The sequence below is a fragment of the Poeciliopsis prolifica genome, unplaced genomic scaffold (assembly GCF_027474105.1).
Source record: "Poeciliopsis prolifica strain line A6 unplaced genomic scaffold, Auburn_PproV2 SCAFFOLD015, whole genome shotgun sequence".
NCBI classification, from domain to species: Eukaryota; Metazoa; Chordata; class Actinopteri; order Cyprinodontiformes; family Poeciliidae; genus Poeciliopsis; species Poeciliopsis prolifica.
Genome location: NW_026562390.1, coordinates 4,646,950 through 4,674,495, shown reverse-complemented (window position 1 = coordinate 4,674,495; position 27,546 = coordinate 4,646,950). Strand labels below are relative to the sequence as shown.

Below are 27,546 nucleotides of genomic sequence, written 5' to 3'. Positions count from 1 at the left end.
TAGGTTCATGAAGAAAACCTACTTTACGCAAGATATACATGCATACAGTCACTTAAAAGAAGGCATGCACAGATCCAAGTGTTTCATTATGTGTCATAATGTGTACTGATTTAGCTGCAATATAAAGAGCATTCCACACCAAACTACTGCAATAACAGCTGGCAATGTCTGCTTAATTTTCATTTGCAGAGTTCAGGTTACTATGATACTTTTTCTGTAACAGCAGTGGGAATCAGTTGGCTGCTTTCCAGCTTTTTGGCTTAAATCAATTGTAGTGACAGGGCTGGTACTTTATCCTTAATTGAGCAGGACATTTTCAAGAAAAGCACCAGTCGATGCTAAAGTTCTTGAAAAGTGCCATTGAGAGTTCAAATAGTATTACACAAATGATAACCATTAGAAGTATTGATGTAAGCCGGTCATCATTACTGCACACAATCTATAGATCATACAGTTTCCTAACCTCTCAGGACTTTCTGTAAACATTTTCATAGCTGTCTTATTAAGAATCCTAAAACTGCACTGGAAATTAAAGTGTCCTGTAATATCAGACTATTGATTCTTACTGGATACTGCACATTTGGTAACTTTAATTAGACTAGATTCCATTTTTATGATGAATCAATGCAAACAGGAAACACTAAAGAGCTTCAACCTTTTTTCATTCCTCCCAGTTTGTTGAACTCCAAACAATCACATCTGTATTTCAGTGGTGCACACAGGGGTCACTAGTGAATCTTTAACCATTCAGCCTATTTTAGCTTCAGGTGAAGTACATACTTTACATTTCTCAGTCTGCACAAAATAAGTCTATAACAGTGGGTATCTGAAGCTGACTAGTGAAGGGCTCAGTTTAAATCTGACAAAAATACAGACACTGAGCCTGTGCACCCGCTGCAGCTGCAATTTAATTTCAGTTTAAACTTCAGACATTCTTAAGATTTATTTAGTTTATTTCATGTTTCGTCTCTCTGATCATGTGTTTTTATTTAAACCTTCTGCAGCAGAAACTTTCCCCTCAGAAGCAGATGAAATGCAGAGTAGTTCATTTCAGTTCTGTTCACTGCAGGTAAATTGTTTTTGAGGAAATTGATCATTGTGCTCCAAGTTCAGTAAAGTCTACCTGCATGCCAAAGCAAACATGAGTTTAATTTTGCGGCATTGTGCTGGCAGCACTCGGAGTGAGTTATTGTAGCTCTCCAGCCACCACAGCTTTTATGTGTGTCACATGCTGCCACAGCTCTAGCTTCAGGTAGATGAATGCTCTTAGCCAAGTTGCTAGTACAGAAAAGAGTCCACTCCAAAATATATATATAAAACAATTTTCAGGAGTCGTTCAAATACAAAGTCTACCTATTTGCTTCTTCTGAGACCCATGAGAATCAGCTGTAGGTTTTTAGGCGTCTAGTTTTCTACATTTAAAAATCTTGTGTCATTCTTGATGTAACACATGCTCACAAAAATACATACCTTATCTCAGATAATTGTATAGACACAAAGATGTTTCAGATGTCAGGATAATCACCACACCACATTCCAATATAAATCCACACTAGAAAACAAATTGATTTTTAAGAAGCAGAATTATGGCCAGCAGTGTTCTGGTCCAACAAAAACAGATGAAGTTTGGATCAACACAAATTGGCCCCAGACATCTTATTTTGAAAAAAAGTCTTCCAAAGGGTGAACGATGAACACCTTTGAGCTGACAGACCGGCTCGATCCAGCCTTGATTTTGCTTTACTGCACGTTATTCTGAGACTGGTATAAGGTGCAGATAGCTTCTAATAAGTTTCAGCTTTTTCCAAGAGATGGTATCAGGACGGGCCGGTTTTTCACACATTGGTTAGAAAGTCTGACTTGTGCATTAGCATATAGCTTACTAATATTTAGCAATGGATTGGCTTCTTAAACTGCAACATCAAGCTTAAATGTACAAAACTCCAAAGCACTTTGTTAAATGATTACTGTTTTAATGATGACCCCCTGCCCCCGTTGTAAGCAATACTTGCAGGGGTAAATGACAGCTGTCCAGTGACTGAGATCAAAGTACTACAACAGACCCTGAGTGGTTTTTCCTGTTATGTGCAGTGAGTGTGAAGTTAAACTAGGTAAAATTTAAGCCCAAATGAGAAGAAAATTGAGAATGATTGAACGAATGCAAATGAGAGCAACCGTCAATTCAATGCCCTTATGTAGAATCTGTTTTGTACATCAAAATGCCACAAAAAAAAAAGATCTCTAAAGGCTTTTGCTTGCTATCAAGTTGTACATCTATAAGCAGGAAGTGAGTTGGTTTTACTTCAGTGGAATGGGAGAGGATCAAGAAGAAAATCCTGGCAGATAAAATCGTTTTTCGGCCTTATCTGAAAAAACCAGGCCTGTTTGGAGAAAGAAGCGGCTTTTCTTTTGATCTCTGACAGGAGACACAGTAGAGCACAGTGATATGGATACAGGTAACTTTAAACTGTAGAAAATGAATTTTTAAAAAAAGATCTACATTTCCATACATTAATTTTTAGATTGACAAAAACAGGCATGAAGGAATAATAGACAACAAACAAATGCCAAAGGATTTTTTTAATGACATGCTAGTATGCAATTATTGTAAGCTTTAATTTAGATTATGCTGATTTACTAGCAAGTTTAGCTAAATTACTTTAAAGTAATTGGAAGCAGACAACATTAATAAAGCTGATATTGATGCTAGGAAGATGCTTGTGATCTGTCCAGAGACTTTTCTGCCCCAGAAATCCAGAAACCAGCGCGGACTGACGATAAATTATTCTGTTTATAGTTTTGTTGGTCATTGTTGAAGTTTCCTTTCCATGAAGAATTTGAGCTACAGCCTTTTCCAGACTTAATTTTCCTTTTGAGAGCAGTCCCAGTTAGGCTAGTGCTACATGGGCAAAAGCATTTTTGATCTGTTCAGCTGCAAACACATAAATAATTCTACGCAAATGGTCTGATTAAATTCAAAATATTAAAGAGCATCAAAAGTGTGCATGGATATGATTTCCTCTTATTCTCCAGTTCATGGGCAAGTTAACTTCAACAACATATTTTTGATGACTTACCCTTAGCTTTTATAACCCAACTGTATTCAGATTTGTTTTTTGTGGTGTTTATAAAGAAACTTTGAAATCTTTCACACCAAAAGACAGAAATAGCTGCCCACAGGAGCAAGCAATAACTTTTTATAGCTGTACTTGTGATGCCATCTGACTTCCTGCAATTTTACATTTAAACAATGAATGCAATGGATTACATATTGCAGCTGAGGGAAATGCATTTAAAATCTAATATAAGAAATTTCTATCTGAATTTCTGAACTGAGAGATGATTATTTTTCTTGGCATAATTACGTTAAAGCAGACTTGTATGCTCTCTTATTTAAAGGAGCAGTGTGAAGGATTTAGTAACATCTAGTGGTGAAGTTTCAAACTACTAGCAATCTGTCATGTTCCTCCATTTTGTAGTAGTAAATACGACATTCATACGCGTTGTTGCAAGATGATTGAACTGCAGCTTATTGACCTTCTAACCCTCTCTTATTAAACATACTTTTGATTATTTGGTACAAGACTAAATATAAAGCAATATTTAAAAAAATCACTGACATATGAACCTTGCATAAAAGAACCTCACTTCAGAAAGAAAGGTGAGGTTATTTGAAATCCAATTATTAATATGTTTACTGTTTAGAGTTGGCAACAAGGTTTAAAAAGAAACTTTAAAGCGTGGTTCCTAAGAATAATATTTTTTTACCTGCATTTTTGGCTGTCATTCTAGTTCAGCAGTAAACAGGATGACAAAGATCCACCGACTTTCATGCAAAATCAGCTTTTGGTGCACCTTTATGATACTAGTTTCTGCATGGGATATTTCATTAGTGTCTATTTGGAAGAAACCAATGAAAATGGCTTTTTGAAGGAAGAGTGGTTATTTTCTGTTCTTGTTGCTAATATTAGAGAAAAAAACATAAAAAACATACTGATCACAGATAATACAGGTTGTCGTATTATCTGTAGCGATTTTCCAATCTCTGTTTTTTTGTGGTTGAGGCAAGTTTAGGGGAAAAAAGTTACAAAACATTGTTATATTACTGTCATTTCAGAATGTAAAAATATTAGCTTTATGCTTTTACATGAGCTAGTTTAGTGAAAAAGGTATTTCCCAAACATAAGTGATACAAAGTGACTTTTTAAAGGACATGCATGCAACTGCAAAGATTGTTAAAAAGGCCACATGTAGGTCCAAGCAGCTCATCATGCTTGGACCTGCATTTATTCTGCTAAACTGCTTCTCTGTTCTTGTGGGAAAACACAACTTGTCTCCTTTTATTTTCCATCAACCCACCGCCGCGTCTATCCTGTCTCATTGCCTCAGCATTAAAAGATGATGAGACACAATTTGATTATTTAATGTTCCCAAACCATAGTGGGACAAAATTAAAAGAACACAAAGCTCCCCTCTATCTCGTCTTGATCTCCTTTAAAGGTCACATAACAGGTCAGTTGATGTTTTGTTCACAAACGACAGAAATGTTGATGTTTTCAGTGTAAGGAGATGAACAATTATTTCAGTACAAGTATCTGGACCGTAACAACATTTCTCTTGCACTGCAGAGAAAAACGTTTTTTTTTTCTTTTTAAACCAACAGATTGCACAAATATTACAAATTATGATGCCTTTTAAAATGTAAACTCAGTAGAATGAAAGAATTCTCCACATTTGGAATGTTAGGCTTTCTAAAAGGGTTCAAAGAAGACATTTGCTACAGTACTATTAGAATTTTAAAAGCCCTTTTGTTCCCATGAGACACATTAGTGAACATAAAAGCCGAGATTCTCCTGTTTCTCGCTGCCAGTAAAAGAGCGTGGAACGAAGCCTCAGCTGTTCTGCATAAATCTGAATTTGTATAGCAAGTGACAGCTGGCACGTCCTAAACAACATGAAGTGATTTTAAATTACAAAAAACGTGCTGCAAGACAAGTTGCCATCATGTTCAGCAAACTCTTCCAGGATATAGTCAGCTATGCATTTTTTATAAACTTATGCTGACAAATTTGATTTGGAAAATCCCTGTTCCCTCTGATTTTTTATTTTTTTTAAATAGAAATGTTCTCCTTTTATGGGGATGACAGATACTTTTGGGTCACAAATAAAACTCAGAATTAACTTCAGACTTCGGCCTTCAACTGTCTGAGGAAAGATTCATATTTTAACCCTTATTGTCAGTAGGACTAACATCTTATTTTGTGACCAATAATAAATGAAGTTTTTGCTGAGATGCGATTTTAATGTTTAATGTTTAATCTGATTTAATGTCAAATAGTGATAAAATGTAGATTATCGTTAGTAAATGTCTGTTTTAAATGATGAACATGCCATTGCTTAATCTTACAGATTATTTTGACGACCTTTCTTGACATCGGGCTCAAAAAGAGTTTTGTCTGAATCATTTTGTTTTTATATTTCTGATATGGAAATTCAAACAAAGCTTTTAAGATAAACAGTGTGACTGTTGTGATGTGACTGTGAAATGCAAGTCGTTTTTTTTTTTTTCATTTTTTTAATAGAATGATTATATGTTTAGACATTTTGAAAACAGAAGCAGCTGCAACTGTTATTTACGTTCCTTCCTCTTTAAGAATGTGTTTAATTTTTTTTTTTTAAGAAACTACGTTTGTGCTGGCTGTGTGAAGCAACATGACCACTCTTACCAAAGTCTGCTTTTGTTTTACTGATTGGACACTTGTGACATCCTATCCCTGCAAGAGTGCTGACTCAGCAAAAGAGAGACAGAAACCAGGGAGCATCCCAATTGAAACTAAACAAAGCATGATCAACAAAATGTTTATCGCGACCCAGATCTGTCAAGATTTGGGTCGCGATAAACATTTTGTTCACATCATATTCTTTGTTACTTCGGGTGTGAGAAAAGTTTTGTCTGTTTACATTAATAACCTTATTAATGATGCACATGTTTTAGAGTTTAGAGTTTACCTGTTTACCTTTGGTCTATTTGGCATTAGGTTTATTTATGTGGACTGTTTCTTTTAAACATTATAGTTAATAAATAACGTACGTAGCTTCCTTTCTGAGAAAGCAGGACATGAGCACGTGTGGTTTATATGTTAGTTTTCAGATCCTAACAGATTTTTCCACATTTTATCATCAAGACCTGTCTTAAAATATATAAAGTTTTATATTTTCACTCTATTAAGAATAAAAGACTGAATCATAGCCTTAAAAGTATCCAGGAGGTCAAACTTAAAATGGGCATCTGACTAATGAGGAGGATGTTTTGGCACTATAACTAGGATCAAATGTAATTCCAAGAAAGTGTTCATATAACTGTTTTTTTTTAGTAACTAACAGATGGCTGGATGATCGTGTTCTTTGCATCTCTTGTGGATGGTAGTAGACTTGAGCTCTTTTTTCAGTTTGTTGATCTGGAGAATAAAGATGTGACCATAATGCCAAGATGAAAATGTTACTGTATGACAATGGATGCTCTGTTCTAAAGTGCAGCAAAAAATAACGTCGAAAGAAGAGAAATGGTTGTTTGTTGTTAGTTTCTTTCTGGGAAGAAGAAAAAAATAAATAAAGGTACATTTTAAACTTTCTCAACTCAGTTAAAGAACAGTTAGAAAAATGTTTCGCAATTGGAACATTTTAAAGAAATGTTTCAGTTTTCCTGGGAGGAGTCCAAAATGTGAACCAAACTCAGACTGTGCAATCTACAGAGAAATGAAATCAAAAATCAAATCAAATTTTATTTGTATCGCACATTTCAGCAGCAAGGCATTTCAAAGTGCTTTACATCATAAACACAAAAACACAAAGTCATGCAACATAGAATAAACAATACATTGTTACATATTACATTTCAAATACAATTCTAAACAAGTGTGGTTTTAGTTGAGATTTAAAGGAAGTCAGGGTTTCTGCTGTTTTACAATTTTCTGGAAGTTTGTTCCAAATTTTTGGTGCATAGATGCTGAAAGCTGCTTCTCCTCTTTTGGTTCTGGTTCTGGGGATGCAAAGCAGACCAGAACCAGAAGACCTGAGAGATCTGGAAGGTTGATACAACAACAGCAGATCTTTGATGTATTGTGGTGCTAAACCATTCAGTGATTTGTAAACTAACAACAGTATTTTAAAATCTATTCTTTGAGCTACAGGGAGCCAGTGGAGGGACTTTAAAACTGGTGTTATGTGCTCTATCTTCCTGGTTTTAGTGAGAACGCGAGCAGCAGCGTTCTGGATCAGCTGCAGCTGTTTGATTGATTTGTTGGACAGGCCTGTTACAATAAAAGGCAACTAAAGATAAACCATCCAAGAGTTTCCTCTCAGACCCAACATGCCTCAGGCTGGCCAGTGAAGTACTGCACTTCCATGACTGGACCATTAGAGAAGGCCTGGAGAAGAATGTATCAGTTGGAAGTAGTGTCAGGAGAAAGCCTCTTCTCTCTAAGACAAACATGGGTTCATGACTCAAGAGTGTCATGTTGCATCCGGTTTAATCACAAGACCTCTGGAAGAATGTACTTAAACTGCAAGAGAGACCATATTGGAGATGTTTAGCCAATTATAAGGAGACATGTTTGGAGAAAATCAGAGTTTTGGGGTCAAGTGTGAAGTTGAAGCTTTGCCCAAACTGAATCGTTCAACCAAGAAAGCAATGCTGTGGAAATGAGTGGGTCAAAATTTAACCACAATAGCTGGGAATAATAAAGACACACAGAAAATGGAAAACTCAAGCTAAATCTGCTAAAGGTGGTTCTGCTAAATGTGTCAGTAATTCTCAGTGAGTTTGATTGGACTTCCCATGACTTCTCCCCAATACTGTTCCCAGCAACTCCTACCAACATCTCTACAGTAATAGTTTACAGATTTAAACATTTTCAATACAATAACTGAAAGAGTTTGTAAAGATGTTCATAATTTGAAGCCTATTTTCTTGCATTAAGACTTGGTTAATGTGGACTAACAGAGTTTTTGTCTCTTTCAGATTGTCCTTCCTGCCAAACAGAAGCTACAGCGACAACGGCCAGACAATCCTTGCCAATGAACAAGAGTCTCAGGACTCTCTTGGGCCCCTATGAGGATAACTTTACGGGAACAGAACTGTGAACTGCTCATCAGATTTAGGGGACATTTAACTACAATGTCTTGGCATCTGTGATCTTAAACAGTGTAATTTAATGCTAGCTTACTTTCGATAGCGATGCAGTTCCCTCATGACCCTTGGCTGTTTCATAATAGCAGTGTAATAGCTCAGTGAAGATGAACTCTGCTTAGAGAATGTGACATACAAGACAACTGCTGCTACTCTTAAACAATAATGTTTAATTAAAAACAAGAGTACAATATAAGTGCATTTTTTGAGGTAAGCATAAAGTATATTAAGGTTGAAATGGAGATCTTATGTTACGCTTTTATTTTATATTTTGAAATGTACAAACTCAATGTGATTTTTGAACACTAGATGGCAGTAAAGCAACCGTTGATGTCCTTGCCAAATGGGAAGGCATTTGAATACTGAACATGATATTTCAATTAATAATTGATTATGAAAAGCTGATAGATGAATGTGTCTTAACAGTAACGAGGGTATACCTCTGTCAGGTTTTTGATGTCTGGTTGAATGCTGACTGTCTCCAGCCCAGAAAACATCTCCCAAATTATGAATTTTAAGGTGCATAAAAAGCCATCCATTGATTCGTGTCACTTTTTTCTTTATTCTTCAACTCTCATCTTATCTTTTTCCAGTCACTCATGAGTTCAGGCCTTACATTTCATGAAACAAAATAAAACTAATTTTGGTTCATGCTTCAGCAAAAGGGAGCTCGTTTAAATCTTATGTAGCATTACGATCTCTATTTATTAATGACTCTAGATATCTATTTCTTTTGCTCTCTCTGCAAAATGAGTAAAAAGTACAAATGGCTACACGGAAGTACCTTTTTAAAAGTTTCAAACAAGGTTTTTCCAACAAAGCCGAGTGAAGTTTTAGTTTATATCTCCAGCACACAGACTGAGGAGATTGGAGAGTGAACTAAGAGAGGGACAAATGCTTGATTGTCCACCGCTGAGCAACAAGAGGAGTGACACACCTTAGTATCACCAAGTATCCATAACGACCATTGGACTCTATCTACAAGACAGGAAAAACCTTAACTCCTTCAATCACAAACCAAACTGCTGTTCTCTTGAACAGCAGTGATAAAATATTTTAAAACTGATTTCCTGATTGGAATAACACAGAGCCTTCTTGCAGCCATACATCAGAAGAAGGAATGCATGACCCTTTTGAAAAACATTTCACTCCTGCACACTTTGGTGTCTTATCTCATCCTAAGGCTTTGTCTCGCAGTCCCACAGAGCCAATGCTGTATTTTGGTTTTATTTTAAGGTGGTGCTAACAACAGAAATATATTTTTAACCATACAAGACACAAAGCCAATAGTTTGTCCTTTTAAGGACCGAAGGAAACCACTAGTGTTGCTATTTTGGTGAGAACCACGGCCTTGCTGACTTTTCTTCAACAAATCGCTCCACTGAGAGGGGAAAAATGTTTCTTATTTCATTCAACACATAAGAGGTCAGGCTGAACCACAGCTTTAAAACAAGAGCTGTCTGATTTTGTTAGAGAAATAAGGATATGAGAAGTGGCTGCCATGTGATCACATCAAAACAGAATATGTTTCCCAAATTAATCTAAGCCATTTATTTATTTAAAAAAAAGAAAAAATATTCTTTAAAAGTGGTTCAAACAAGATTACTGACTCTGGTAGTGGTGGCCATCTGAAGTCAGTCTTCGAGGCGCGTACCGAGTGAGAATAAACGCGAGGAGAATGGATTTTCACTTTTAAGTCTCGCCACTAGGTGTAGCTGCAGCACTGGTAACTGGTAACTGGTATGGTCCTCTGTTGATAAAGGTCTGTACATAAGAACTTATGTCTGCTTATTAATAACAAAAACATACAAAAAATAAAAACAGCAAAAACATGGTCAATGACATCACCTGCATTCCATTATTATTATGTGAGCAACGAACTTCAATGTCGACCAAATAATTATTTTTGCAAATTCAAATGCAGACGGACGAGCCTTTTGAAAGTAAAAGAAAAAAAAAAGTTGTTTTTTTCTGGACTTACCAAGTCAGAATCTGTGAAAACATTTACCCTTTTTAAAAATAGAAATGATTTCCTGTTCCTGTTCCATCTTAGATCAAGGCTTTTACCGGGTTTGTTAAAGGTAACAAAGGTAATAAGCAGTAATTTAAACAATCTGTGTGTAGAGTATGATAATTCAGCACAAGCAGATTTTTGTTGCTGCCACTGTTATGAACTGATGTTGGAGCAAATGACATGCAGAGACAGATTGCATGTCATTTGCACAGCACAAATACACTAGGACTTGCAGGAATGTAGTCGCTAGGGCAACCCTCATCCACAGGCACCAGCCCCTCCTCCTTCCGCTTCGCATCCCTCGTCCTCTCTGCCCCCCTCCAATCCACATACAGAAACGAGACAACGGCTGCTGCTCCCATCATGCTTTGCAGTAGGAAACAGGAAGAAGCAAGTAGACACTCCGCCAGCAGCCAGCACAGTGGGGAGCAGCACAGGCATCAGTCATCCACCACCAGACTGATGGTGGATGAGGAGGCACCACACGTGGAGGCATGGCTGATGTCGCCTCCAGGATGCACTCAAGCTGCTGCTTCTTTGGTGAGTTCAACCCTCTTTGAGCTGTTTCTCAACAGCTCAAATCGTGTAGTGGCATGCAGAAAGGATCTGCAGACAGATGGATGCTGCCGGTGGATTTAAAGCTACAGTGCGGTAATCCTCTGAGATGGGAAAGAATGAGGGGGATTGGGGGATTCTTGGCGAGAGACTGGCAAAAAAGTGATAAGGAAGGCAGGCAGAAACACTTCACATCTTTAGGTTCTTAGTCTTTCGTTTACTTTTTTTTCAAGCAGGAAGTAACACAGCTACTCTGTACTCTTAAGTTTCAACAACACGTTAAAATTATGATGCAATCTCACCAATTACTGAGTACATTAGAGGAACACAAAGAAAATGAGCAGCCACATCTTCCACCCTGACAATGATGACACATTGAGTGCAGCACTCATAGATAGACCCACATGCAAATCCACACACAGACCCTCACTGTCTCACATCCAGTCCATTTCAGTTGGATTTATTCCTCCTCATTCACTCTCTGACGTGATCTGTTCTGTACATTCAGTGATTAGACTCTGGAGGTCAAACATGAACAACGAGAAATAAAACAGCACACATCTAAGAATAAATACCTCATTTATTAACTGCAAATCCAAATGAAAGCAATAATTATTACATCAAATAAACATGAAATGAAGTAAAATAATACATCGAAATATAAGTTTGGTATTCCTTTAATTTAAATTGTTTGTTGTCTTCAACTTTCACCTTAATTTGTGATTGTTCACCCTGATCAGCAAATATTAAAGGATGTTCAGTGGGTATGAACAAAATTTTATTTGGACATAATTTAGAGATTATGTGCAATTTATTTTCTTTTTTATGCATATATTTATTAATGACTAACTTTATTTATTAAGTTAGGAAAAGTAAAACATGTAGAATTTCTAAGCTGAAGACTGACAATAACAAAAGGAGCATTGAATTTAAATTTAATGCAATAAACAAAACACATGACTCATCTGCATAACTCAGACTGATCCAAAGGCAAGAACACAACCTCGTTCCTTCAATGTGGTTTTAATTATGTCTGAATATTCGTTTTATTTGCAAACATAAATTAAATGTGTAAATCTCTTTTTGTCTTCTGTCAAAATCTGGGAAAAAAATGTAAAATATATATATTTTTTTTGTACAACATAACACATTAAGGGATTTTGTTGTAACATTATAAATCAATAAAGAAAGTTATTGTGATGGAGGTTGAGCACTTTTGTGCCAAGGGCAGATTGGGTTAAACCAACTCTAATTGAACAGGATATTGTGTAGTCCTTCAAAGTGATGTGAGGAGATATGTTTTGTGTTGCCTATATTACCTCCGTCAAGAAAATTGTTGATCCTGTCAGAGACATCAGCTAAATTAATGTTCTAAATGTCACAAAATGAGATAAAGCAAGGCTGATTAGATTTAGATGGTGGTAGGTTGACATTAAATGAAAACTAATCGAGTGCAATTAAAAATGAGTTAAAGCAGAGCAGGATGCTGAGTCCAGGATACTTCCTGTTTGATCTGCAGGGAGGTCAACATATTTCTCTGCTTTCCAAAACTCAGCAACAAAAAGTGTGTCATACTTGGAACGTTACACCAGACTAACATCGTTATGTTATGATCCGTAAATCATTTTCAAGTCAAGTTAAAGTAACACAGGAGAAGTTTTCTGATTTAAAACTACATGTATAAATTAGAAATCTGTAAAAATGCAGACAATTCAGAGTAAATGTTTTGTGTAAAGTCAAATATGAAGCAACTTATTTTTTATGGTACATAAAACTGCTGAAGAAAATCACCTTTTTAACAGCTGTCTTGCCATAATAACTTACTTGTGAGCAAAGAGAATATAAATTGCTGAAATGCACAGAAGGCAAAAAGTCAAACTGACTGCAAATATTCTCTACAATTCCAACATTTACATTTTCTGGTAAATCTTTAACAACAATTATATTTTATTGCATTATAATAAAATATCCCCACACAAAATAGTACATAGTAAAAAACATTTTCTAAAACGTTTTACTTGAATACATGTGTTGCGCTGCAGAAAAAAAAACTGCATTATACAAATAAAGTTTCTTTAAACAAGATACCACACCTAAATCTCCATTTATCATTCTATCTGGTACATTTCTTTCAATTTAAAGTTTCTACTTCACTTTCAATAAATAAATCTTTAAATAAGGAATTCGTTTGTTTAAATTCAGTGGGAAGGACGAAAGAACTTGCCATTGAAATAAGAAAGACTTTTTGAAAGAAAACTATTTTTGTCAGAAAATTCTCAGAAAACTGGTTGAGTGTCGACTTGAAATAACCAAATTTTTATGCAGACCCAGAACATCTATAAACTTTATGAAAAAATTAAGTGTAACATAGAAGAATAAGTCACTTTGTGGAAAAACGCTTGTATGAAGGATGCATTTGCAACAGAATAGTTATGTTACATATAATTTTAGGTCAATGATCAATTTTTTGAAGTTACATTTTCTGTTTGGCTCCTCATTTCTTTCCCCCTATTTTGAAATCTCAGCAGCAGAGGATTTCTTCACTGACCTTCTCAAGTGACCAAAACATTTCTGCTACTAAAATCCAAAGACCTTGACCCGTTTGTTTTCATGTATGTGACTAAACTTGCCACCAGGTGGAAATGACAGTACATGACATGGCATTTTCAAAAGCTCTGAAACTGCATCATCTAATTTAGGTGGTATAACAGCGTAACAGAAAAAAACATCACATTTCAGATGGCTCAGACATTCAGAACTCGCTCTGATTTCCTTCACTTCAGTCTGTTAATGGTTCAATCTGCTGTGGAAATACTCAGCTCTCTGCAAACACCCCCTTCACAAGCACAGCCACTGCACTCATTTCTCAGCATGGTTTTAAGACAATATAGTGAAATCGCTTTGAGATAGATTTAGGTTTTGGGAACTGTCATTCAATGAATTCTTGAGTCAAATATATTATAAATGTTGAAATCAGATCTTCATATGTACTGCATAAAAGACAAAATCTTATTATTTTCACTCTACATCAGACTAAACCTTTCCTGTTTTAGGTCAGTTGGGCTTACCTAAAATATTTCTACTTGTTAAATGTTCACACACACCTTTTCTCTTGTAACTGGATGTATGCATGTCTGATTCCTTACCTTTCCAACTCGACGTTCTTCCCTCGTACTTCCATCTGGTTGGTGGAGTTCACCAGGCCATCCTGCAGCAGAAAGAGCAAAAAAAAAAATAATCTAGATGTCACAACACTCTTTAGGCACAACTCTTTCACTTTAATTTCATGAGACTGCAAGACACCTCTCCAAAATCATTACTGGAAACACGCAAAGAAGGTTTAGTTTAATCCAATGTTGGGTTTTAATGGGAATAAGAGTTGTGTGTATTTCTGTCCTGCTGAGTATAAACATCTGGTTTCAACTTTAAATAAATATAAGATGTGTTTCAAAATTCTGAAAATGCTTTCTGCAATTTTTGGTTTGCAACAAATGATCTGAATTTATATTTATGTCTCTTAAGTTATCCTTGGATCTATTGGGTTTGCAAGCCAATCAAATTAGTATGAATCTTGCAGCTTTGCCTAATGAGAAACATTTTCAATTATTTTAAATAAGGGAAATTCCCTAATTTAAAATATGATTTTTAAAAAAGTGAAGAAATGATTCAATGTTATTATTAAGGATCAGATGATAAGAATGTCCCTGCAATTTATTTTTCCGAATCAGAAGCAGAAATTCCACATCTTAATGGCTGGAGTAAACTATTACATGTTTATTTTGTGTTACGCAAACACTCCTTTTCTCACATTTGCTTTATGTGGTTAAAATAAAAACATTACACACCCTTTTCCATTTACATAAATCAAAGCACTACCTCTCCGCTGGTTCGTTTTATCTTTTGTTTGCCATGCAATCCACTCTGTCCACAGGATGCATTTAAACGGTATGACATGTTGACAGATAGAGCTGTTCACCGTTTTTTTTTTTTTTCTTTCTGCAATCACTATTGCTGACCCAAACATGCAACAGGAAAGATAAACACCACTGTCCAGTAAAAAATTGACTATATTTAACCTCTTCTCTAAAGCCATACAAAACATGAGGTCACACCCACTTCATGGGATCGAGCCAATGGCAAGCAGGGTGAGGGTGAGCAAAGGGCTCCTTCTTATCTTGATATAAATTCTGAAAGAGATCGTACCCTCATCTACTGAGTCTTCATGCTCGGATGACGAAGCAGCTGCAGAAGTCACGCAGGGAGCAAAACAAAAAGAGAAACAGGTTTAAAAAAGAGCCGCCAACTCAGATTAAGACTGCAAAACTTCTGGCGGCCCATAAAGCAATGACTCTATAGGTGAGTAAATCATTACTGATCAGATAGTTCACATAAATTAATGCCTGTAAGTGTTTTTATTGTCTGCGCAATATTTTTTTATTATATTGTTTCAAACTTGTATGGTTTAATGAGCAGTATTAAAAACTTTAAATGATTTTTTTTTTAAATATTAATGCAGTAATGAATAGTTTTTTTTTCCATTTTATCTTCTTGGCTTTGTAGTTTGAGAAACTCAAAACTTGAGATGAGAAGTTTGTCTTTTGAGTATTTCATTTTAGATTAAGGTCACCATGATTTCAAAGAAAGGAATTCAAATAAGGAACTGTTACTTCGACCCTGCTGTTGAAATAATATGCTACACCTTCACTGTCGACGTCAAGGTCAGGATCAAGACCCGAGATAAAGACTGCAGCTACTAACCTGCAGCCAAATGTTTCTGTTACTGTGATAAAGCCAAGCCACACATGGCTTCATTTAAAGAACATATATCTATATGTATTTTTTTAAAATATAATTAACCATGTGTTCTTATAAAATGTTTTAATTTCAACTCTGCAGACTTTACACCTGATTAAATGAATTGTTTCCATCCCTTAATAAAAAAGAGATTATTGATTTATTCTCTTAGCAGGAGCAGGGTGCTATTATGTCGGCTGATAAAAGAAGGAGAGTGGTGACTAGAAACGGCTGGCAGAAACACCTTTAATCAGCCGCTTTCACTGTTGCTCTGAGCTGACACTGTGGTTCATTTCATTTGTCTGATCCTCAAAGACCCTTGGTGGGATTCCAGCAGGGATCAACAGTCAATAAAAACTTTTTTTCCAAGTTGTCAGTGAGAGCGAACTGCCTCACAACAGTAATCCAGTTTTTTTTTTTTTTTAAATGGGGTCATTATTCGTCTTCCATCATCTAAAAACGTCAAGTGAAATTTATAGGACCCGTCTCAACAGAGCTCGATCTTTGTGTCCGCTTCTTTAAAGTGAATATTGCAATGCAAACTGAGCTCTGCATCAATCTAAAGATGGTGATTTTAACCTAAAAAAATAAGAGAATACAAATTAATTAAAATACTTTGTAGAAAGAGTTTGGTTTTTCTTTTTTCTTGAAGTAGACAAAGAACCCAGTCATCCTGGTTTCGCGTCATATCTGTTCCTGAGAGCCGGCGTTGTCTCCGGAAGTCTGAATCACAACACATACCAGTGTTGTGATGGGCCAGGCAGATTACATGTCCATTAGAGAGTTTTATGGTTTCTGACACATGGTTTCTGCTGCTTCTCAACAGACACTAACCTCGTTAGAAAAGCCTTCAAATAATCACAAGTTTTATTCATGAGTGTCCTGCATGTGCAGATCACTTGACCGACGAGTCTTTTGACCAAGAATATCATTTCAAGATTGTAGAAGTCAAGAAAGCGTTCATTGATAAATAACTCCCTGCAAAATAACCCCAAATCTTAGGATTTCTGAGACAAGCATCAAAATTAAAAAATATTAATCACAGACAGTGTTTCTGTTACTAAGCCAGTGCTATATTTCACAATTGTTGTTTTTTCTTCATAGCTATACGATTCTCACAATAGTAATCAGAATTTCAGCCCTCTGATTGGTATTAATAAACAATATTAATAATATTGGTATTAAATGAAATTTTTCAATCAGAATTCATAGACAGCAGTTGGAAATAACGGTGTTTATTACCTCTGCTGCAGTGAAGCAAGGTTTACAAAGCTGTGTTTTATAAGTGGTGCTTACAGGAGATTTATATAAAACAGCAGTGGGTTCCATAGCTACCTTTTTATTAAAAAATATTCATTAAAAAAAACTGCAGACAGGAGTTACACAGAACATTTCAACCACTGTTGAAATGATGCAGGACCAATAGTGAGTCTGCACCCACAGTTACTTGATGATAAACAATGTTACAATAACACTTCATGCTATTGATTGAATTTTATTTTTGTTTTTGCCTGGCACTATATTTAGCAAACTGAAAGCAAAGTTTTGATGAAGTTCACCTGAACGTTGACAGCAAATTCCAATAAGCTCACTTCACCTTAGCGGCGGATGAAAATGCAGAAGATTGTCAAAACAATATGAATACTTTAAAGTTTATCAGGTCAGCAATTAATGCGGCATTTCTCAGTCGATGTGCAGTCAGACCCGTAACAACTTTTTTAGTTTGTTTTCCTCTCCATTTTTAGTTCTGACTTCTTGGCCAGCACTTTTGGGTTGTTTTATTGTCCTTATATAGAGATGCTCTCAGTTTTCTTATTGCGGTTGCATACTTGCCTTTAACTCAACGCAGACAGAGATATCCAAACACACAACGTCAGCACATAGTAAAGATGACAAACAAGGAAACACATATCTGTGCCTTCGATAGTGAAACTGCTTTCATCACCAATAAAGCTTGAGTAACAGCTGTTAGTTTTGCTTTTAGTATAATGACATAATCAAAATACCTGGATTTAGCTCAGTAACACAGGGAGATTAATCTGCACAGCAGTGAAGCTCTGTTGTTCTCTCACCAAACTATCTAATTGTTGATTCGCTGCTTTTCTTCGTCCGAGGACAAGACTTCCCAGTTAATGAGTAATTTGGAGTGAATCTTCCCTTTGGATGGAAAGAGGCTTTGGACATTTAAAGCCTCTTTCTTCTCCATTCTGATGCTCAATTTTGTAATATAAAGGCCTGAATGAGTTGAGTGATTCGCCTAGATGCAAGTTACTTCTCTGTTGAGAAGTAACTGAACAGGTGCACCTAATAAGAGGATACACAGCTCAGGATAAAATTACTAGACCATGGCATTGAATGCCATTGAAAACCACCAAATATTGACTTTTGAAAATTTGCATTATTTCTAAATGAATATGAACTTGTTTTCTTTGCATTATTTGAGATACTACATTGTTGCTTGCATTCTGAAAACATGTTGTCAGTAGTCCATTGTTTCTTTTATTCAAACATTTACTCAAACAAATATCTATAAAAAGCTAAATCAGAGAAACTGATCTTCTTAAGTGTCTGAATTTCTTCCTGAGCTGGATATGGTTTGCAGAATACAAATATTTCCTTAAAGAAATTGCACACAGATAAACGGTGTGGGGATCTATCAATAATCCTGTGTTTCTGATCTAGGAGTGCAGCTGACAGCCTCTGGGTCTTGTCCTTCCTCTCCTTGCGTTGCCTCCTCTTCTTCAACGAGATCATGGAGGAGGTTTCTCCAGACCCGGAAACCCCGTTGGCCCCCCAACCGCCCCGGCTCCTGGAGCGCCGGGTTCGCCAGCAAAAGCCGGCAGTCGCCGTTCTCAAATCAAAGCTGAAAAATAGTTTGGCCTGTTCTGGACCAAAGGTCCGGTCCACTCTGATGGGGTTTTTCCCGGTGGTGCGCTGGCTACCAAAATATAAGCTTAAAGCGTACATTTGGGGCGATGTGATGTCTGGGCTCATTGTTGGGATCATTCTGATTCCACAGGCCATCGCATACTGCCTGTTAGCAGGAGTGCCACCCATTTATGGCCTGTACACCTCGTTTTACGCTAATATCATCTACTTTCTCATGGGGACGTCCAGACATGTGTCCGTTGGGATCTTCAGCCTCATGAGTCTCATGGTGGGACAGGTAAAGCACAGTTTTAGAGAAACGTGTTTGTTCCTGAACCATAGTCACTTTTATCACGTTTTGAATACTGGCTGTTGATGGTGTCTCTGTAGGTGGTGGTTAGGGAGGTTTTCCAGGCTGGTTTTGATCTCAATGAGGACTCCACACCATCTCCTCATGAAATATTTAATGACACGCTGGACCTGAACTTCACTCATAAACCCGAGCTCACCGTGGAGCTGATGGGTATGCAGTTGGGGAAAGATTCCTACGCCATCGCCGTCGCAGCTGCTGTTACATTTCTGGCTGGTATCTATCAGGTAAAGGAGTTGGGGGTGAATTTAAATATTCTCATACCAAAGCTATAGCTGGTCAAATACACCCATAAGATCCTGTTTACTTTTGCAAAGCAAAAACTCAACAGTTAACAGGATTTAATTATGCTATAATAACCATCATTACAAGTTCAGTCATAGATTTATGAGAAAATAGGAAGAAAAACTGAGTTATACCAATAACAGGGAAAGGTGGCAGATTTTAGAGACAAAGTAGAGGAAGTGATGTAACAACATATCTGCAAGAATCTTTTTAGCCAAACCTTAATTTGGTTCTCAAATGTAAGGTTTTGACACCTTATTCTTTAATAGTTCTTGAGACTGTGTTAGCAGTGGAATCAATAACCTTGTATCGGTAAACATACAAAAGTCACACATAAATTGTATGCTGCTTCAATTTTGTTTTTAAGCACAAATTTTGTGAAAACTGCAAGTTTTTTGATTTGCAAGCCTCAAGGATTGCTCAGAGTGTCTGCTGTTTTTGTCTTTCCCATGTCAGATTTTGATGGCGGTGTTTCGGCTGGGCTTCGTCTCTGTCTACCTCTCGGCCCCCATGCTCGACGGGTTCGCCACGGGGGCTTCGGTCACCATCCTAACTGTGCAGGCGAAATACCTGTTGGGCCTAAAGATTCCTCGTCATCAGGGCTACGGGACAGTAGTCGTCACCTGGTTTAACATCTTTGCCAACATTCACAAGACCAACCTGTGCGATCTCATCACAAGTGCCATCTGCATTGCAATTTTAGGTCATTCATCTGTTCTTGCATCTCCAAGTCTCAGGGTTCTCGTTGTAATTTACTCTCACATGGTATAATGCTAAATATTTTTATTACAGTTGCTGGGAAAGAGATCCAGGACCGCTACAAGGACCGCCTAAAGATCCCCTTACCTACAGAGCTGGTTGTTGTAGCAGGAGCTACGCTTGCTAGCCACTTTGGGGAGTTCAATACCCGATACCACTCCAGTGTTTCCGGTCACATTCCCACAGGATTTACTCCACCTCAGATCCCCGCATTCAGTATTATGCCACAAGTTGCACTGGATGCAATTCCTTTGGCAGTCATTAGGTAATGTGTAACCAAACTACAAGCATGTTTGTCTGACATTAAACATATCTTATTTTGTCATTACAGACCCAATCTAGTGGTTTTATTTATTTCCAAATAAAGCAAATGTTTTACTCAATGATTTAAGTACATTTTTCTGAAATCCAGAATTACATTCAAAACTGCAAACATTTTTATTTTAATATTAGAGAGACAAACTTAAATGAAATGTTTAAACCACCAATAATAAGTGTTGAGAGAATGTGGTGACGTCACATTAGCGCAGATATTTGTGCTGGTTTCTCTTTCTAAAACTAAAATTGAGCAAAAAGGTTTTGCTGGAGTGTTAAGTGACCAGCAATATCTGAAATACAGTGAATGCCAGGTGCATCCTGCCTTTACATTTCTCCAGAGTCAGTGAAGTCCATTTGGGTTCAGGGTTTGCCTGATTTCACCATCCTCACCCTTAGCAGCAAATTATTATTTGACTGTTTTTCTTTGAGCTCTAGGATAACTTGCTGAAATACTTTTTCACAATTACTGAGCAGTTTCACTCAAATGCCTGAGAGGGAAATAATCTTACCCTTCATGTTTAATGGGATTTCTTGCAGTTTTGCCTTCACCGTTTCGCTGTCTGAGATGTTTGCAAAGAAACATGGATATTCAGTTCGTCCCAACCAGGAGATGGTGGCCATTGGACTCTGTAATGTCGTCCCCTCCTTCTTTCACTGTTTCACCACAAGCGCTGCACTGGCAAAAACGATGGTGAAGGACTCAACTGGCTGCCAGACTCAGGTGAGTTTCAGGCCATGAAAAAAAGACAAACCTGGGGTGACTTTTGATCTAAGTTTTCTAAGTCCATAAAACCACAAACTGAATGCTGTGAAATCAATCAAATGGCTCTGATCCAAATTTAGAATCAAGAACATCAAATATTTAAATGAAAGTAGATATTTTCACACAACCACTAAAAATACTCAATTTTCCCCAATGCTTGGCACTAAATCACTCTAAGTGTTTTGAGTTTTAGCCTATTTTGTATTTCCAAAGTTTTTTTTGTATTTTCTAAATGTTTTATTTCTCTTAAAATTCAGAGATGTAAAGTCGTCACATATTGTTCTTTCCTCATGATGCAATTCGTTTCATGAAATTCTCCAGTTCCTCTGACGGCCCTTACTTTCTACTTGCATTGCCGTACTCAGGGTTAAAAACTGACCCTGTTTTTTGTCCCCCTCTGAATATGATTAGTGTCATTTCTACCAAAAACAAACACATTGCCCCAATTTCTTTTTACACATACTGACATGGTATTGAGATGTTGCCACTCCAATGTCAGAGCATTTTGTTTTTACTAGTTTTTTTTGTGTCTCATATTTTCAGGTATCGAGTCTGATCAGTGCCCTTGTCGTCCTTCTTGTCCTCCTCTTCTTCGCTCCATACTTTCAAGCTCTTCAGAAATGTGTTCTTGCTTGCATCATCATCGTGAGCCTTCGGGGAGCACTGAGGAAGTTCAGTGACGTACCGGCCAAGTGGCGAGCCAGTCGAATGGACGCCATTGTTTGGCTGGTTGCCATGTCAGCCACAGCCCTGATCAGTGTGGAGCTGGGCCTGCTTGTTGGCATTGTCTTTTCAATGAGCTGCATCATTTATAAAACCCAGAAACCAAAGGTTAGTAAGTTAATAGAAATCCTAGAACATTGGTCGTGTTCTCCAGTTTTCAAGGGCCAGTGTCCAGGAACTTTTAGATGTTTCTGTTTCAGTGCATCAAATGATTGGATCAATAGTTTGACTGCATGCCAAGATAGTAGTTCAGATTGTTTGATTCAGATGCGTGGGACAAGGAATACTTCTTAAAGTTGTTGGACATTGACCCTCGAGGACTAGAGTTTGAAAACCTTGTACTGAACATTAAAGGTGACATGTTTACAAAATGATACCAGAACTGCCAAGATCTAACGTTTGTTTTCAGGTGTCTCTCCTTGGCCGGGTCGACGACATTGATCTGTACGAGGATGTGGAGGAGTACAAGAATCTAACAGCCCCAAGTCAGGTTAAGATCTTCCGTTTCCAGGCTCCTCTGTACTTTGCCAATAAGAACTCTTTCCTCAAATCCCTCTACAAAGCTGTCGGAGTCGAACCTTTCTTGGAGCTGACAAAAAGGAAAAAGGCAGAGAAGAAGGAAAAAGACAAGTCCAAAAAGCAAGCCAAGACAAATGGGGAGGCAACCAACTTTGATGTCTTTGTGGGGCTTGTCCAGAAAGAATTAGAGTTTCACACTATAGTTTTAGATTGCTCAGCCATCCCTTTCATTGACTCAACAGGCATGGCCACTTTCAAAGCGCTGGTTAAGGAATACAAAGAGGTCGGTGTAAGTGTGCTTCTTGCATGCTGCAACACCTCAGTCATCGATGCTCTACAGAAGGGAGAATTCTTTGGGAAAAATAACAAATACATAAGTAGCCTGTTGTTTTATACAGTTCATGCTGCTGTTCTTCATGCAAACAGAGTAGCAGAAGAAAAGAAGGCTGAGGACTCTGCGGTGTAGATTGACAGGAGGAAATGGTTATTTTCCTTTCGCCTACGTGCTTAAAAGTGATTGTAGGCCATAACAATGGTGGCTTGGGTAGCGCTGAAAGAATAACAGGGGAACTTTGCTCATAAAACAAAGAGGTACGAAGAGCAGACTTAGCAAAATGAAGAATATGTGCATATAATTGTATCCCCTGGAGTAATGACGAATGATGCTTGTTTTGGGATAAATTTGAAGGTCCAAAGAACTGGTTTGTAAAAAGCTAGTAAATACACATGCTGATGAACAAATTGTGTTTGAAAAATTTCTCTCAATGTTAAAGTTCTATTTTTCTAAAAAGCAACTAAAGGTTGGAAGGGCAAGTGATTAAAATCATTTCACTAGTAGCCCTTAAATCTGTCCGTGTGTTTTGCTCCGCCAGGTTTCGACTTTTGCTCTCCTTTTTTTCTGCATTGTTACAGATTTTAATCTATTACCAACGCAAAGGACTGAGTCACTGGTGGAATATTATTTCGCTTTCTCCTATGGAGTCTCTCCTTCCTTCCTTTCTGCACAAGGGAAAGGAACTCAACTAAAGGCCAAGCCAAACACACCTATGGTTTTTTACCCAAGAGAGTGCCTGTGCATTATTTTTAATTGTTAAGTGTAGATGTGTTCAACATTTTTAAGAAGTCTGACTAGACGTATTTTGGAATTGCTTTAAGAATCTTGCCAGAGCATTAAAAGAGGTATTAAAACAGATATAGCACTCGGAAATTTCTGCAGTTAGGTTAGTGTTTAACCAAACTGGATCATTGTTCAATATATGTTCAAGTAAGAATGAGTGACTTTTGTTAGTGATTTATGAGTTTTCCACCAACACTTGTGGAAAAATAAAAGCAACTTAGAGAGAACATACAAAGTCCACATAGTCTTTACTCCACACCTTCAGAGTCCAGACTTGCAAATTTAGCCATTTCCTTGCGTGCCAACTGTCGCCTTAGCTATAAATTATTTCCTAACAGCTGGTTAAACTCTTCCTGCCTAGCAGAAGAGAACAAGGACTTTGCTCGTCCTGAGAACCTTGCATTTAGAACCGGGTCAGTAGAGCACTCTTGTGCACATGCCTTGTTCTGAACAGTCAGCAGGAGCTTTAAAAGAGTGTTTGAGTGTTAGATCTTTTGGTGCTTTTAAAATGTTTTGAATTTTTACTAAAGAATCCAGTGGCAGCAGGTGATGTCTCCAGTGTATTTTGTCAAATTTTTTTAAACTTTTAGTTTTTTTAATCAAAAACTTTGTGACTAGTGAATAAGCTCAAACTGTTATTTTTACTTTTTTTTGTTAAATTACTGTTTTTCATTGTCTCTTATCCTGTTGAGATCAAGACTGATAGCACGTCTAACTGTACAATGTGAAAATTTTACAATAATATGCAGACATGATTGTAAATATGGACTGCCTTTTTATTTATATAAATTAATTAGTAAACTCTTCTACGCATTAATTTAATTTAGGTTTAGAGGTCTGTGTGTAATTGTGACTTCCTGTTTTTTTTTTTCGGCATAGCAATTCGGCATTCAGAAAAATATTGTAATATTCAGTACTTGGAATAAAATTAGTCTTTAGTAAAGCAAGTGTATGAGTCTAGACTCTTTTATTAAATGGGGTTCCTCAGTATTTTGCAGTTTGGATCTAATTTGGGGGAAACTGGTATTTTCATTGTCAATCTGGCAAGTTTAGACCATATCGGATATTTATTTATTTGTGTCGTTTACTCTCTGCTCACTGGATGATAATCCTTTTTCAAAACACTCTTTGTGAACCCAGTAAATGCTTGAGAGTGAAAAAGCTAGTCTATCCTAAAATACTTTGTCCGGTCCATTTGGCACCAACAGCCTTGCTGTCTTCAAAGTCACTTAGAAGTTTAGATGCCGAAATGCTTGAACTGCTGCAGTCTTATTTCAGTATTAAATAAATGAAAGCTCAAAATAATAACTAGGAAGGAAAGCACCACACATCCACAATCTTTCCAATAAGACATTTAGAAACAGTCAGCTGTACATAACTAACCATTAGGTGCCGAGTTAACAACATAATCATCATACTTTCAAACACTGAAGTCATGTCTGGTGAATAATAATTCCCCCTAACCACTACCTTTTCTGACTTCAAATGAGAAACTTTAGAAAATGTGATCCTCCAAACAGAAACCACATACCTGTTTGCAGTTTACTGACGCCAAGTATGCAGGTATCATCCAAGAGGTTCATCTTTCACTTATTAACGGTAAACAAGCTGAGAAGAAGCTCGCTGTGCATCCTTGCGGTCAATGATTGATTTACCTACGTGTCAATGTACAGCCGGCGTAATTAAAGCAACACACAGACGGAGTGAGAGCCCAACATGTTTACCAAGACAAGAAAGGATTGGTTATGATTAACAAAATGGTACCAATGGTACCAGCCAATGTTTCTAGCCAAGGTTGTGTCAAATTGTTCTAATAATAATGGCATCATTTTAATCTGACGTTTGGTATCTTAATGATTTGAGTTTCTTTTTTGCAATGGAAACAACTTACATTACTAAATAATTCCATATTTTTAAAACTATAATTTTTTGTGGATTTTCTACGACATCTTTGATACAAGTTTTTGTCGCTATCAACAAGATTCTGGCATAACTGGTAGAAACAGTGGAGGCTCTTTAATGAATCTGGTTTTAGGAATGGTCAGCACATTTTTGTCTAATGTTCATCAATTTCAAAACTATTCAATGTGTGTTTTGGATCAATGTCTTGATGGAACATTCAACTATATTGTGTTTCAACCATCTAACCTAAATGTCCTCATCCTGTGTCTTCCTCCATTCAAGGAGAGGCTGGCGACAGCTTCAAGTTTGACTGAAGTCTGTTTCCTAAAAGAAAAGTGGTCAAATACTTAGCCAGCATTGCTCAATGACAGCATCAAAATATTATCACAGTGAAACCTGCTAAATGAAATTTAATCGCACACTCGTGAATGTGTGTTTATAATTTGAACCTTTTTGAGAATGTCTAGATTACACAAAATCCTCAAATGAATTTAAATGTCCACTTAATTCTTCTTTTGAAATTCATTGAAGTTGTAAAGTCATTCCCCTCCGGAAATAGAAACATGTGATACGAGGTTAAATCAGCCATGTCGTGCAGGAGCGCATGTGTTTAACATGCATGAAGGGAGCTGGTAGTCAGTTGATAAGATAAAGACATATGTAATTCACAATGTCACCTCCCGCCTAAAGCTAAGAAACATGGGACAATTAAGTTTTTTTCATCAATTAGTAACCCTTTGACAACCAAATATGCTTATACACAAAGAGGGATAACTTTATTCCTTGTGAATCAAATTAGGGACACTATTTCTCTTGGACAAAGGTAGAGACAATGACTCTGTCCAGGTAATTCACTGATTTCCCACAACTCCGGAGGATGACGGTGCTTCCAACCCTTCCACTAAGACTGAGCAACAAAAAAAAAAGAAGCTCATTCCATTCACTCGTATCTGGCATCTCGTTTTCTTCTTTTCATAATCAATATCCGTGGACCATAGATAAGGCTGGAATGAAGATGAGCTGGTAGACTGAGACCTGAAGTTTATAACTCAGCTCCTACCTTACAGTGACAGAGCACTTTACTACAGACAAAACCCTAATTAGTCTAGGAATCGTCTGCTTTTTCACCGACGCATAAAACACTGAGATACTGGAACAACTTCGATTGCATGAGAGACTGAGAAGTCCACCGTTTTTCAGTTGAGTACCAAGAGTTCAAACTTGGAAGAGGTGACTGTCATTCTGGCTGAAAAACACTCCAGAGCACATGTCATGTTATGGCTCCAGATGCAGAGGGAAATGCATCATCTGCAAACAGCACAAGGCTTTCCAATCTGGACGTCCTCGTCACCATGACTAGGATTTGAGATCCTGTCTGTATCTCAAACAGCATCTCTGACGTTAGGGAATCCAAGTCACCGAACAAGCTGGACTGCGGGCCATTATATGCAGACATATTCCTGCTTTTGTCATAAAATAAACCAGTAAAAAAAAAAAACTGCCAAAATGTGAAGTTAAAAACAGTTAATCCTTATTGGTAGCGCCAAAATTAGAGATCAAGTCGGAGAATGTCTCTAAAACTTAATCTCTAGCATTTTCTGGAGCATATACAGTCTAACTAAATTTAAGGCTAATGCAGGAAATATCAGCAATAATGCACAACTCTTCAAACACTGCTTCTGTATTTTAACAAAGCTTTTGTTGATTAGAACTTACAGACTGTATTTCAGGTTCTGTTGTTTATCTCAGAACGCATTTTTCCATAGTTTTGAGATAATTCATTCTTTTAAATTTGCGAAGAACATTTTCTGGGATCAAACTGTGTGTATGTGAGAACTGTCATGTTTTATATCGTCAGTGTTTTCAGAGTCCAGTAGATGTGAATGATTACTGAAACTGAGGGAAAATGAATTTTTTCACAGTGAACTTTTAAGACAACTTCAATGTTTTGAATATATTTTGCATATATATTAAACACATTGCTGAAGTTGGCACTACAGTTCAGCACTGAGCTAAAAAGTTATTTTATAGCTTTTTTGAGAAACTTTTCATCCTCCTGAGATACTCTCAGTTCTTCATAGTTTAATCTCTTTTATGGAGTTATCTTTACAAAGATTTACTCAATTATATTTTTCTAAGTACCTCGTAACTTGAAGTAACTCTTTATAATGTGAATCTTCAGGTAAACAACTCCCAATATGTTAAAAAGTTAAAACCTGAAATCACCTGTTTCAGTTCTGCCCTCTGCTGTTCAACAATGGAACTACAGCCTTGTTGAACCCAACATAAAGATGGAAGATTTATTTGATCCTTTTTCATTATTATAGTTTTCCTTGGACAAAAGAACAATCCTGACACCCATATCTTTGTT

The 27,546-nt window shown here is 36.9% G+C and overlaps 2 protein-coding genes across 3 annotated transcripts in view; both read left to right on the top strand.

The window, feature by feature from the left end:
* si:dkey-247m21.3 (5-hydroxytryptamine receptor 4) overlaps nucleotides 1–8,730 on the top strand; it is a 33,800-nt gene extending 25,070 nt beyond the window's left edge. Inside the window, exon 8 of the mRNA XM_055040029.1 lies at nucleotides 8,021–8,730. Coding sequence (XP_054896004.1) covers nucleotides 8,021–8,114 — 94 coding nt within the window. The 3' untranslated portion in view covers nucleotides 8,115–8,730. The remainder of the gene's footprint in view (nucleotides 1–8,020) is intronic.
* Nucleotides 8,731–10,648: 1,918 nt separating this feature from the next.
* slc26a1 (solute carrier family 26 member 1) lies at nucleotides 10,649–23,818 on the top strand. 2 transcript variants are annotated; one of them, XM_055040662.1, is made up of 8 exons: nucleotides 10,649–10,742; nucleotides 18,234–18,717; nucleotides 18,810–19,016; nucleotides 19,531–19,777; nucleotides 19,867–20,098; nucleotides 20,689–20,872; nucleotides 21,458–21,745; nucleotides 22,047–23,818. In XM_055040662.1, the coding sequence occupies exons 2-8, from the start codon at nucleotides 18,304–18,306 to the stop codon at nucleotides 22,620–22,622; spliced, it is 2,148 nt and encodes a 715-aa protein (XP_054896637.1). In that variant the 5' UTR covers nucleotides 10,649–10,742; nucleotides 18,234–18,303; the 3' UTR covers nucleotides 22,623–23,818. The 2 variants fall into 2 exon arrangements, with proteins under 2 accessions (XP_054896637.1, XP_054896636.1); XM_055040661.1 differs by lacking the exon at nucleotides 10,649–10,742 and adding an exon at nucleotides 14,877–15,113.
* Nucleotides 23,819–27,546: the final 3,728 nt, after the last annotated feature.

What these genes read in the sequence shown, in the direction of transcription:
- slc26a1 (XM_055040662.1), top strand. Translation starts at nt 18,304, where the DNA reads ATGGAGGAGGTTTCTCCAGACCCGGAAACCCCGTTGGCCCCCCAACCG. An exon ending in CATCTGCATTGCAATTTTAG is followed by an intron (nt 19,778 to 19,866) that starts GTCATTCATCTG and finishes TTTTTATTACAG; the next exon opens with TTGCTGGGAAAGAGATCCAG. An exon ending in ATTCCTTTGGCAGTCATTAG is followed by an intron (nt 20,099 to 20,688) that starts GTAATGTGTAAC and finishes GATTTCTTGCAG; the next exon opens with TTTTGCCTTCACCGTTTCGC.